Below are 13,442 nucleotides of genomic sequence, written 5' to 3'. Positions count from 1 at the left end.
GATGTTTTTCACTATGTTGCTTTAAAACAACATTGCGCATTTAAGGGTTAAATTTATGTTGGATGCCAAATTTGGAAATTCGCCAGCTTTATTTTATTTTAATTTGTTTTGCGAAGGAAAGTGAGTTAAAACCATGTATTGATACATATTGGAATACCTTTAGTAGTTTTAGATGGCAATTTAAGAATTCACCGGAAAGGTTTAGTGCTCAAATTTATCTTATGCGCGCAAGGCTCGAATGCGTGAATTGCGGAATCACTTATCGAGATGAAGAAACATCCTTCCCGGGAAATTCATTAAAGTGCAGCGGTCAACCCACGAGGCCCCGAGGTACGACGCTGATATAACATGACAGTTGTTGTATGTCGGCTGGGAGAGGCTGTTAGAGTCGATAGGTTCGTAGCACTAGCCCCGCAATATTGTCCTGTATTCTAACAGCTGACTGCGAAGTGTGTTGCATAAAAACAGAAAATAAAGTTTCAAAAACGGAATTTTGCATTGATGCTTTGCTTTTTGTTGTTTGCTTTACAGAGGTAAATAACATCGAATGTTGAACTAGCAATCCTTAAATAAGGAGCTTGTATCAATGCAAGCAATTTCGGTAAATTGTAATTGTAATTGTTCAACAGATTTCAGAACAGATCAAATAATTTAACCTCAATGCCGATTAATTACGTTTCGTTAATGATAAACTTTTATCAGTTGTTTAGTTTTGTTTACTACGTTTAGCTTATATAGCAGCTTCATTTGCTTAATTTAAATGTCTCAGAGGCCTACAGCTTCGAAACTGTTTCAAACTACCGGAGATTTCAGTTACGATTTAAATTAATAGGGAAAACGCACCATTAGTGGTGGTAGTACCAGTAGTGGTGGAAACTTGAATTATTCCATTATTATTGCAGATTTTGATACAAGTTTGATACTTATCAAATAATGCTGTTGCTGGTAGTTCGATTCTTATAAAACTTGTACCAATATCTGCAAAAATAATGGAATAATTCAAGTTTCCACCACTACTGGTACTACCACCACTAATGGTGCGTCTACCCTACTGAATTGATAAAATAAAACAGAGTTGAACTCAAACACGAATATGCCTTCCAAGAAACGGTTACCATTACTAATGTTCAAGAGCTGCCCAAATAGCTTTTTGTAATTTGTAACCAATGCCTTTTGCTAGAGAGTCGCCATCTGAAACAAATAATCTAGCAACAATGCAGCTGCGTCTGTCAGTGTTGCCGCACGCACAGATTAGTCTGTGATCAACAGACATTTGGAATAAATAACTTTTATAAAATCTGGATATGTAATTCCTTTTCATGATAATTTTACCACAGTTAATGGTCGTACCGTAAATAGTGATGCTGCTGTTGTCTGTTAAATTAAAGATTTCGAGTTTCTCGATGCTACATATAATAATAACATACTCAAGGAACCTTTCTCTGAAGCTTTTATTTTGAATAATTCATAAAAAGCTGCTAAAAATGCAGAAAAATCTGCTGAAAATATGTTCTTGATTTGATATGGCGTCTCTCTATCTTTGACAGGCTCTCTAGTCGTTACTCTTTTTAAGGCTCTCTCATCGGTGTTTTGACAAGTCTCCTGTTCGATTGAACTTACTTTTGACAACTGATTCTGTTCGATTGGAATTTTCGGTTTAAGATTGCGACTCTCTAAGGCTCTCTACCTTTTGCTATCAAAATTAACCTTCGGTGCACACCTTTCTTTAACATTACATAACACACGATTATTAATTGTCAAAAAAAACTTATTTAGGCTCATATTTTGCGTATACGGTTTCTTAGGTATTGCATATTTGTTAAGGATTTTTTTGCATTTTTAATTGCATTTCAAAATGTCTACCTACCTCTTCGATTTGCTGGATTAGTTAGATTGTTAGAACACCTACGATATTTTCTGGTGATATTACGCGATTCGTTTAGTACCTCAGTACATTACGAAGTCTTACAAATGATACTTTACAATCTGTTTTGGGCAAATTTCGAACATATTTTGCATAAACGATTGTAATGATAGGCTCTTGATATAGTTTACAAGATATAGTTTAACTAGCTTTTCCTACTATTTTTACTTGCTATTTCTGACTGTACCCACAGGAAAGCAAACCGGTACCTAATTAAATTAAATTCCTTAAATTTCAGTTTCGTCGACTGACCAGGTGAGCGATTAGAAATCTGACCTGATCAATAATTTTTTTCTATTGGTTTTGGGGATATGCATAAAATAAACAATTTTCCACGCACCTGCTCATCATGTTGGGATTGTAGAACCTCATTCCATTCCGCGACTGGCGAATCGCACCATTATCGATGGCCGGATCCGTAGACGGGCGGGACTCACTCTGCAGAACACGTTTAGCATTGGCTAAAATATGAAAGAAAAATCTTAAAATTTCCAGTACAATTTTTTATTTTCTGTATCGGCAGACTTACCAATTGTGTCACTCATGAAACCGTCACTCATTCTGGAGCACAGCCTGCTGCGCATTGGTCTAGCCGGTTTCATTTCGTACGGATTAGAGTTGATTCCAGCGTTCAAACCACCGCGTCCGTTCTGCTTTAGGTGGTCCATTTCGGGAAATCTGCAAATAGGTTTCGCATATTTTCACTTTCGCAAACATCTTGAGCGATGGACAACGGATAGGTGGTGGGACATTACCTTGAAATGGTAGCTTGTTTGCCCGTCCGTATGTTACCGGTTCCGTTCGGATGCGGTTTGCTGCCGCCATTCAGGGTGGAAACTTTTCGCTGCTGTTGTTGCTGCTGCTGCTGCTCGGACAGCTCCGGATATGACCGAGATTGCAAATTGCCATAGAAAGGTCTCGATCCTGGCAGTCCACAGTCGCAACCCAATGGTTTGGTTTAGTCGGTCGGTCGAACGGAAACGGGAATGGAGTCATTACTAGGCATTTGATGACTTTGCGGTGCTCGAAAAGGTTGGCGGCTGACGTGTGTGTTTGTATGTTGGTAGTTTTGGAAAGTGTTTTTCCGAAATTACCATTTTTTCACCGGCCGGAATCGGTCGGCTTGTTGTGCCAAGCGGTCGGTCGGCACAGTGCGAAAGTATGTCAAGTATATTATGTATGATGATGAAATGGTGAAGTTAATAAGGGTGGAATTTCGTGCCTGAACCGAGTCTGACTTGTCGAGGGGAACGTTGGGTGAGTGTGAGGGTGGTCTGGGTTGGGGGGTAAATATGGAAATAAGTGCAGTATTTTGGCATACTCTACTTAGGTTGATTGTCGTGAGCGGTACGAGCGTGCGAATGTTTGTCTTCTTTAAAAGCCGTAAGAATCGGCCGAGCTTGACGTGCAATGTTATGTCAACAGGAATGTTGTGCCGCCAGGGACTTCCTATAGACCGGTATAGCTCTGTTTGGTGTAACGGAATGGGTGGTTCACAAGTGTAGACAATAAAGAAGTGTTTATCAAAATAAACGGTCTGAAAGAGTAGTTAACTTACCATTGTTGGCGGCGATATTATTGTCCTGAGGCATGCAGAACAATAAAAATTCAAACGATACATTGTAGGATTTTAGTCACTGATTGCTTCAATAGTTTAGTCTTAGAATCGAGCTTAGGTTCAAAATTTATTGAACTCTGTGTCTTCTTTTTGTTGTAAGAAGTACGATTATCAAATGACTTAACTTCTAAAGTTTGAAGGGTTCTTTAATTTAAACGTATTTTAACTAAAAATCATACAATTTGTGAAATAAAAAATGCATAATTTAATCGTCCAAAAACTCGAACATATTACGTCCAAACTGTAGCTGTCCGGGAATGTTTAGAATGGGGTAGCTCGCTTTATGATTATTATCGCGTTTTTCTATAGCTTCTAACCTTTGATCCATATTTCGAGTTTATTAATTCAGTGATGAAACTAATTAATATGAAACTAGAAATCAACAAAAGGGTGTAATAGATTTACCGTTTGGCTCACTGGAATTTTCGACGCCCAGCCGGAGGTAACGACTTTGTTGCTTTCGATTGGTTGTTTCACTTCGTCGAACACTTGGAAGCTCGGTTTTCTGTAAAATATTGAAAATAAAATCGTCATACGCTTTTCGATGCTCGAATTGCGGTCACTTCACCTTCTATACTCCTCAAAAGATCCATTATCCACCTGGAAGCTGGGATAGTTTTTGGCCGCTCGCATCGACGTTGGTGATGCCGAACCGCTGCCGGACTCGATCCAGTCGACGTCGGCACCGAACATGATGACCGAGCTGGTCCGGCAGGAGGGCACCTTCAGAGCGTACTCGACGGTACCGTCCGGTCCGATGAAGGGAAGCTGCTTGCGTGCGAGTCGTGCCTTTACGGCCGCAATTAGGTGATTGCCGTCCGTACGTTGGGCCACGGAAGAGCACACCACGTCTAGGACCATTTTAGGCGAGCTGATTTGGCCTAACACGGCTAGCACATCGAGGGCTCCCTGCGGGGAAGGGGAAAGGATAATTGAATTAAGGCTCAGTTATGAATGACATGAGTGGCCGTCGGTCATTCTTACATGTCGCACTCGCTTCTTCCGGTCCAGTGCTGCCTCGGTGGCTCTCGCTATCAATGTTTTGATATCGAAGTACGTGCTGGGGAATGTCATTAGAGCAAACAGAACCATTTGCAATGCATTTTCACGGAACTGGAAAGGGATGTGATCGATAATTAGATGGATTATGATTTTCTGATTACGAGCGAGCTTATCGCTTAGATTTGGGTCAATGTAGGATGTAATTCATAGGTTATTATGTATCTATTAATAGCCATAAGAGTTTTGTATAGGTACAAAAGTTTTACCTAGAAAGAACGAAATCAGGTGAGTAAACTTTCAGTATGGTTCACTAGCGAAAAGTATTATTTAGTATTATGTATTTGGGATAGGTGTAATTTAGAAGATTGTTGCGCTTGATAATTTGTATTGATGTACCCAGCTTATCAGATGTTCAGTTCTGTAATAACGTATGCATTAAACAAAAGGACTAATTTCGGATGGCGACGGAAAAAAACTACAAAAGATAATTCAATGGAACAAATTTTCCTTAAATCTTATGTTTATTAAGCCTTCTACAAAAACGCTTTGATGACCTGCCAGTGAAAAGAAGGATGCCGTCATGTTCTTCTGCTCTTGCGTGGCCTTGACGATCAACTACTTCTCCTTTTCTAAAGGTGCGTTTACATTGGCAACATGTGGCATACAACTTTTTCCAAACTGTTGCCCGATGTTTCCAAGCAACATAGCAACGTATAACAAATATTCAGGTGGCGACAGAAGAAACGCTTACCAACAACTAGCAACATGTCGCATTCCGCATGTTGCATTCCACATGTTGCCAAGAAATTGCCCAGTCTAAACGCACCTTAACGGTCGCAGCTGGGAGACGCTGGAACGGTCGGCGGTCTTCGGTTCAACGTTTATCTTCAGCCGGTTCATCTCCGCCAATCCTTTTTTGTGGCATAATGGGTCAAGCATTGGTCCGGTCAAAAGACCACATCCACCTTCACGTGATACTTGTTGATGAAGGCGCAAACTTGCAGCAGGCACTTCGCATTGTATACCTCCCCGTTCACCACAAGCTCCGAATGAAAGAACAGCGCCTTGGACATTCCCTTTTCGATGATCGTCAGTCACAGAAGGAACTTCTTCTTGAACTGGGTGCGGGAGATATATTCGACGTCAACGCTTACCTCCGTGGGGACGTAGGATACCGGGTCCACTGCTAGTAATGGTGACCACGACGTCGCGATGCACCGAAATGCCGCTGGTCTTCCTCTTCAGCTTCTGCTGAACACAGTTGAGCGTCCGGAAACAGGTGTCCTTTCTTGCTTTTTTTAGAAGGAGAGAATGTTGTAAATACCAGATCCGCAATATGTGGCTGACACGAAGTGCCTTACGATATCCTACTTCTACACGCCAGGGTGGAGTTGGCAGTACGAACAAAGCATCGAGCGTAAATGCTTGATTATCTTCGTCATGGCTGCTACAAATCAACTGATAACGCTGTGAGTTTTTTCTGTACACAACAGGTTCACTACGATTTACGATGCATAAGGTGGATTCACGATGCATTAAAAGTTGAAAAATAAGGACTGCGGAAACGGCACTCCCGTTAGGAATTACGCCATTTATGTCCAATGTATTGAGTGCACCGGGAGCGTGTGCCATGGGAATAAATTATAAATACCGTGAACGTACCATATTCTGCGCAGCTCCTAATTCTGCGCATTTTTCTTTATATATGTATTTTTCAACATTGTGCATAACTATGGCCATTGTGTTATTTTTTTATAAATCTCTGTTGAATATTACGCCATTACTCACAAAAGGGCCATAATATTTGACAGCGAAATAAATTAAAGTGAAACTGAAAGTATTTTATATGTCAGAAAACAACGTCGTTAGCGCCAACGCTAAAACTGTCCTTCTAGAAAATTAACAAAATTATGATCGAAATTCTTTGCAATGATCAAATTACCCAGCATAATTAGAAAGAATAATTAGTTTTAGTCATGTTTTAGGCAAAAAGAGTGATTGCATGCCTTGTTTTCGTTGGAAAAATGCGATGCAGTAGTGCGCAGATTTAGGCACAGATTTTTTATTCATGTTCCAAATTCTGCGCAGTAATGTATCCTATGAAGAAATCGCGAAAAAATACGCAACTTCTCCCAAATGGCTGAGGTATAGAGGCATAGAAATTCAAGTACAACCTTTAACTTGCATTGATTGGAATCCTGTGTTACGGCTCGGGGTCCGAACCTACGAACGCCAATTCATGGAACCATGTCTTCTGATTTTTTTTGACAGTCGAACTTCATTGAGCTGTCAGGGAGTGGGGAAGTGGTTTCTATATGAAAACACAATTGTTAATATTAGTCTAAAGTATAATGTTCAGTATAGAGAAAACCCGAATGAACTCGCCCTTCACGTTATCGACAATAAAATATTTAAAATAAGCCAATCCAAATGATAATAATGTTCCTGTGCCACCTGGACAGCACAAGAAGGCCAGATCATGGATTTAATCATGGTAATGGCTAATGTCAGATTTTTGATGTGCTTTCAGCGTATAAAGACATAAACTACATGGTATGCATGTTTATTGTTACTTTTTAGGTGCGCAGAATTAGGAACAAACATGCGCAGAATTAGGAACATGGGCAAGAGAGTGCGCAGAATTAGGCACCGTGAATAAGTTTACAAAACGAAAGATATACTCAATTGTTGGTCGACTTTTAATTCCCATGTTTTTTACCATATATTATAGACCGTAGCACTACATGTTGCTGCTATCAACGTTATCAATTTAACTCTAGAATACTTATAATAGCGGAGGAACCATAAAAATGTCTTAACTGCGCAGAATATGGTACGTTCACGGTATTATTAGGCAATGATATTTATTCGAATGATATTCCATGTTTACATTCTTTTATTCGAAGTCATTACCTCCTCGATTTTCAACATAAGCGATTTAATTTGTGTGTGAGAGGAGTCCAGTGGTCGGAACTACTAGGGGTCCATACTTCCTTCTCTCAAAACTCAGGAACATTTTTTCACAAGTAATTTTTGCGTTTTTTTCCTTATGACCTATGGGTTCCATGTTCTTGGAAGATAAAGATGACTTATAACCCATGCCTGTGGCAATAACCTTAAACACCGAAAAGCCATTGACCATTGACCTTCGTGAATCATATTTCATCGCTCCGCAGGCATCAGATCGACTTGATATGTTTACTAACTTACTTGGGTCATTCACACTTTTCCGGCGCGAAGAAAACTGATTCAGAGAAGCACTCGACTGGAATCTGCAAGGACAACGTAGAAGAGGCAGACCCAGAGGCTCATGGCGACGCAGTTTAGCCTACGACATCCGAAGTGCAGACGAGAACCTGTCCTGGCGACAGGTAGGAGCTATGGAGGGTAACTGTCGGCAGTGGAGATCTCTGATTTCATCCCTTTGTTCTGTCGGACTGGCGAACATGGAGAAATTCGACTACCGAAGAACGTTTGTTAGAGCCATTTTTTACTATTGACTGCTGCTCACGCATACTTGGAAGCATTAGTTATCCAGTGCTGCTAAATTTATTTCGCTGTGCGACGTGAAGTGAGATATTGAAATTCAGCACAACTTCCCATTGCACGCACCCTGCACATTACTGGGTCTTATGATTATTTTAAAACCAGCCTTAATTTCCCTCGAGCATCGCTCGTCATTCTTCATTTCAGTTATTATCCCGTTTGATTGCCAGTCAAACTCGACTTTCACTTGAGCTTCTTTTCATTGTTTCACCCTTCTTCTGCTTTTCATAGTAGACCAGTATTCCTCAATTAGTCTTATTTCCGTGTTACTGAGTGGATTTCACTTTTCGGGAACCAAGAATAAAGCAATTGTTGTTGGACCACTGTTTAGTAAAATTTGAATAGTGGCAACTTGTCGAGATTGGCCAGTACAGTAGTGCAAAAGGACGAAAAGTGGAACTTTTTTCCTAGTGTCTCTTGTTTTCATTTTATCATTTATGGTCTTCAGGGATGCCATATATAATTCTGTGTTTTTTGTTGGAAAAATCTGACAATCTGTACGGCGAGGAAAAATATCTGTGCAAAAATCTGTCCAATACAAAACAATGAGAGTGAAAGAGATAGAGAGTCATTTTGCTGACTATTTCCGTCTCTTTCACTCTCATGTAAAAGCTCAAAAATCTGTTTAATCTGTGTAATTTGGCGAAAATCTGTATTCTATGCATACAGATTCTGTACAGGCGATCTCTTTCAAATATCTGTTAAACACAGAATAATCTGTGCATGTGGCAACCCTGATGGTCTTCAGCACTTTTGTTCATATGAATATCCCCCTTAATATAAAACTGTCAAAAGTTAGTCATCGCTTACTATAATGAAAATAAAAAAATAACTTTTTCGTATTAGAAAATATAGACATAGTTTCTTCGACAAAGTTGTAAATACTGTAAAAATAAGCAACTCTGCTGCAGAAATAAAATTTCTACCTTTTTCGAGTGCTGAACTATAGGGCATATTCTTTAAAACTTCTTTAAAAATTGGCGTTTGTTAGTTGCATTTTACAAGAATACAATGTTCTAAGCAATTATTGAAGCTCTCAAAATACACGTTTTTGCGGAAGACAAAACCCCCATTTTATCCCAAGGGCTCGTGAAGCTATGGAAATTTAAAGCTTGAATATACGATAACTCAGCAAGTAAAGGTCCAAGAGATTCACGGACTTCTGCAAAAACGTGTATTTTGAGAACTTCGATAATTGCCTAGGGGCCATCCATATACCACGTGAACAGTTTAGAGGGGGGTGGGGGGTATGAAAATGTCCACGCTTGTCCACGAAAGGGGGGGAGGGGGTATGAAAAATGTCCACGTGGACAAGTTTATTTCCATTCAAACAATAGAAATTAGAAATATTGAATTGATTATACATATTAGCATTAACGATTGATCAGTGTCAGTGATTGTTTTTAAGCTCAAACAAAGTAAATACATGAACCGAGCAATATGAAAGGATTTGTCTTCAGAAAATTTTACAAACCACAGCGCGTCGGAAAGGTCTTGTGTTGTGTCAAAGTAGACGGCCAAGCTAAGGAACTCTAGTTAGACAGGGATACTCTTGACGGAGAAGAATCGTCAAGCGAAAGCCAAACTGAAACGGACTTTCTTGCAGTCGATAATAATTCGCAGTAGATAAGATTAGTGATGTCCGATAATCGCTCGATTAATCTCTAGTAATCGATTAGAGCATGGAATAATCGAATAATTTCTAATCGAATACTGCCGGCACGAGTAATTCCATAATCGAATAGTTTAAAAGAGATAAAAAAAATGCGAATAATCCCCATTAATCGAATTTTTTAAACGAATTATTCGAATATTTGTGGTCGAATAATACTAGCCCGATTACTTAACTAATCGATTAGTGCATACAACGCTAACCGATTAATCGATAATCGAATAATTAAAAATTTCGGACATCACTAGATAAGATGACTATGAACAGAAGAATTTAGGTCCTAACAACTTGCATACGGATTTTAATACGCTGTGGAAATTTGACAGAAAATCCATGGAAAAACTTAAATTTCCGCATTTTGTAAGCATTGTGTCGGGGCCTATAGACTGGAGCTTCGTTTTACGTAAGCCTTTTCAATAAATACTGCATAAATCAAGTTGAAAACAAAATTTAGCACCATGCATTTGTTTTGTTCAATTTTTATAAGAAAAAAAATGTCCACGTGGACAAACAGGGAGGGGGGTGGGGGTTGAGTCAATGTCCACGCTTGTCCACGGAGGGGGGCGGGGGGGTTGAAAATTGGTATTTTTCTGTCCACGTGGTATCTGGATGGCCCCCTAGAACATTGTATTCTTGTAAAATGCAACTAACAAAAACGAAGTTTTAAAGAATCTGCCCTATAGTGCAGTACTCGATAAAGATAGAAATTTTATTTCTTCATTAAAGTTGCTTGTTTTTACAATTTTTACAACTTTGCCGAAGAAACTATGTCTATATTTTCTAACACAAAAAAGTTATTTGTTTATTTTCATTATAGTAAGCAATGACGAACTTTTGACAGTTTTGTATTAAGGGGGATATTCATACGAACAGAAGTGCTGAAGACCATAAATGATAAAATCAAAGCAAAAGACACTAGGAAATAAGTTCCGCTTTTCGCCCTCTTGGACCACTGTGGCCAGGCAGGGTGTTGATAACCCTGTTGATCATGCTGTTTCAGATAAGAGAGCAACCTCTCCTGAAGTCACTCTTTTGTTAAATTAGCTGGTTAATAGTACCAGAAGTTGGGAAAACCTTATTTTTCTATTCGCAGTTGCGCATTGCCTTCCAAACGAGTAAATTCTACCTCTTTTTAAGAATACAACTCCAAGGCATTGTGCTGATCAAACAAGGAACTTCAATTCTTGTCCAGGAATTTGTTCGAAAATGGCCTTGTAGTGTAGTGCGATTTAGAATTCATAACGACTTAATTGTTTTTCTTGAGCAAATGGCTGTCGAACTTCCTAGAGTGCTTCTTTGTCTCCTGATTTTGTTTCGCATTACGGTTCGGTACAACTTGTGCTATGAAACACAGGATTGCGAAACTTCTGTCATTTTCACCGCGTCTTTCGATGACCGCTTGTTTGAAAGAAATCATTACTTTCGATAGAAAACTAAGGATCGGTTGCTTTTCTGCCACTTATGGGTTTCTTGTCGGTAGCCAGGCAGTCTCCAAATCGATTTAGGACATCACACCCCGTGGATCTGGGATAATATAGTTTAGCCAACTCACGAGCAGATATTGCGGGATTTTCATAAGAAGTGACAGTGAAGCCATGATACAAACAATTGAAATTATCCAGACAACAAATACCCACTGTAATTCAATACACTATTAATGTAATTCAGAAACATTTTGAAAATGTCAACCTATAAAATAAATATATTTCAGCATTTTTTCGTGTGTTTTGACTATAGAACTAACGGGTGGCAACTAAAATTTTGGAATTTTTTCGCGGTCCCTATACTCAACAACAAACGAGCTCAGTATGTTCTTTTTGTCAATATTTTTTGTTTTGTTTATGCTTACCCAGTTTATGCATAACTGGAGAGTCACGAAATGCAAACAGTTGATTGGTAGAATCAAGAGATGCATTCGCAAAGTTACTATTCTATTTTTAAAGCCTTTCTTACCATTGAAATGGCGATAAAAGTAATTATTATCTATTGGAAATTTGTTACATGTCCGATAACTTAAGTTACTGCATCAACGGAAAAGTGAGATTGTGTCTCTTTTTTTTTGTTTTACACACAGTGCTGTTACGATCCTCAGATTCCGACACACCTCATTCACACCTCACACTCACACCTTAACAACTCTGTTGTTTACTGTTTCTGTAAATTATTTTCATTCATATGAATTTTTTCTTTAATTTGAATTATGGGATGTAAACGGTGCTGTGATCTATAAACTGCTATAAAACTCTGAAGGTGTTGATCACTTCTTCATCTTTTTGGTGTCGATAGCCCAATGAGCCAACGTATTACACGAAAATATCTCAAAAGTTGGCAGAGGCAATCGCCTTTATGAAATAGTGTAATGATAAAAGCAATAATACCTATTTCTAAAAATTATATCTCACAAAATCTTCAACAAAACATTAGCATAGCACATGGGCTTTCGCAAACAATTTTATAACCCCTAGACAAGCGAAGTCCTTGGTCTCGCTGGATTTTTATAGGTTATGTTTGCTAGGTGAATAACATCTGCTGTATAAAATGTGAAGCACATGATCAGAATTTTTACAGCCATTACCCAGATGCGTGATCGAAAAGAGATGCAATAGACACTAGATTATAATGATCATGGTCAAATAAGATAACAAGATTTGAGATGGGAAACTAGGGGAATCACAGAAAGAGATACTCGAAAAAATTAACCTAACCTAAAAGTGATGCATCCTTTCAAACTTAACGAAGCTATGTTGGATTCAATATTAGGCATTTAAACTATCCGTTGGCTATTAACAAATCAAATAAATATTCTCTCCAAAACCAATTCTACCTTCTACCACCTACCTTCGAACTTTTGGCATGCAGGAACTCGTCGGACAGCAATCGCTGCACAATCGCAGCCGTGGGTAGCCGTTGCATGAGCGCTTTCGCGACATTGTTGCTCCCGGGGCCACCCTGTCGGCACAGACCGATCATGATCTGGTTCACGCGGTCTTCGAGGTTTTCGAGCGGCAGCCGGGACACCAGATTGACCAGCATGCGCACCTTGTCCTCGATGACATCCGGATTGCGTTCGGATGACAGCAACGTTCGCAGCAGGGATTCCAGGTACGGTTGAACCTTGGCCAGATTGTCGGACGATTTAAGTGATTCCTCGATGGCACAGAAACCTTGTGACCGTATCCGCCAGTCCTGCAACGATATTCACCGGTTTTGCTTACGTAACTTGGAAACACTTTTCAGCGGTCGGCGTGCGAAAGCACATGAATAGTAAATGTGCAGGTTATAAATTAACACTTTCAAGCTGTTGTAGTGCCGAGGCGTGCCACTCCGCTCAGAACTTTACACTCGCGACAGGAAGCAATTAATTTTGCTTACATTTCTCATTTTATGCTCAACCCTGTCTTTGTCTAGTCGCTTTCGAACAGACCATCAATCGACCGAACGGACTGCAAGCGTTGAAACCAACACCCAACACGGACACCCAAAATGACGAAGCTTGTTAGGGGAAAGTTTTCCACATAATGAATGATGATTTGATTTAGTTTACAGTTTTCCACACGTAAATTCTACGGTTTAAGAGACCGAAGGAAAAGCACACGACTTTAATACTATTTCTTTTCTTGTGGAAAGTTATTTTAATGGGAAACGTTCAGCGCGCCGGAGAGTAGATTCGAGACTGTCGA

The 13,442-nt window shown here is 39.5% G+C and overlaps 1 protein-coding gene across 1 annotated transcript in view; it reads right to left on the bottom strand.

Moving 5' to 3' along the window:
• The window catches only part of LOC128743420 (uncharacterized), a 43,903-nt gene that overhangs the window by 19,603 nt on the left and 10,858 nt on the right, over nt 1-13,442 (bottom strand). The window contains exons 2-9 of the mRNA XM_053839994.1: nt 12,601-12,948; nt 4,527-4,655; nt 4,111-4,451; nt 3,948-4,047; nt 3,483-3,507; nt 2,680-2,848; nt 2,454-2,602; nt 2,265-2,385 (exon numbers count right to left, since the gene is read on the bottom strand). Of these exons, the coding sequence (XP_053695969.1) occupies nt 2,265-2,385; nt 2,454-2,602; nt 2,680-2,848; nt 3,483-3,507; nt 3,948-4,047; nt 4,111-4,451; nt 4,527-4,655; nt 12,601-12,948 (1,382 nt within the window). The remainder of the gene's footprint in view (nt 1-2,264; nt 2,386-2,453; nt 2,603-2,679; nt 2,849-3,482; nt 3,508-3,947; nt 4,048-4,110; nt 4,452-4,526; nt 4,656-12,600; nt 12,949-13,442) is intronic.

This window comes from Sabethes cyaneus, chromosome 3 (genome assembly GCF_943734655.1).
Source record: "Sabethes cyaneus chromosome 3, idSabCyanKW18_F2, whole genome shotgun sequence".
Classification (NCBI taxonomy): domain Eukaryota; kingdom Metazoa; phylum Arthropoda; class Insecta; order Diptera; family Culicidae; genus Sabethes; species Sabethes cyaneus.
This window is presented reverse-complemented; position numbering and strand designations above follow the sequence as displayed.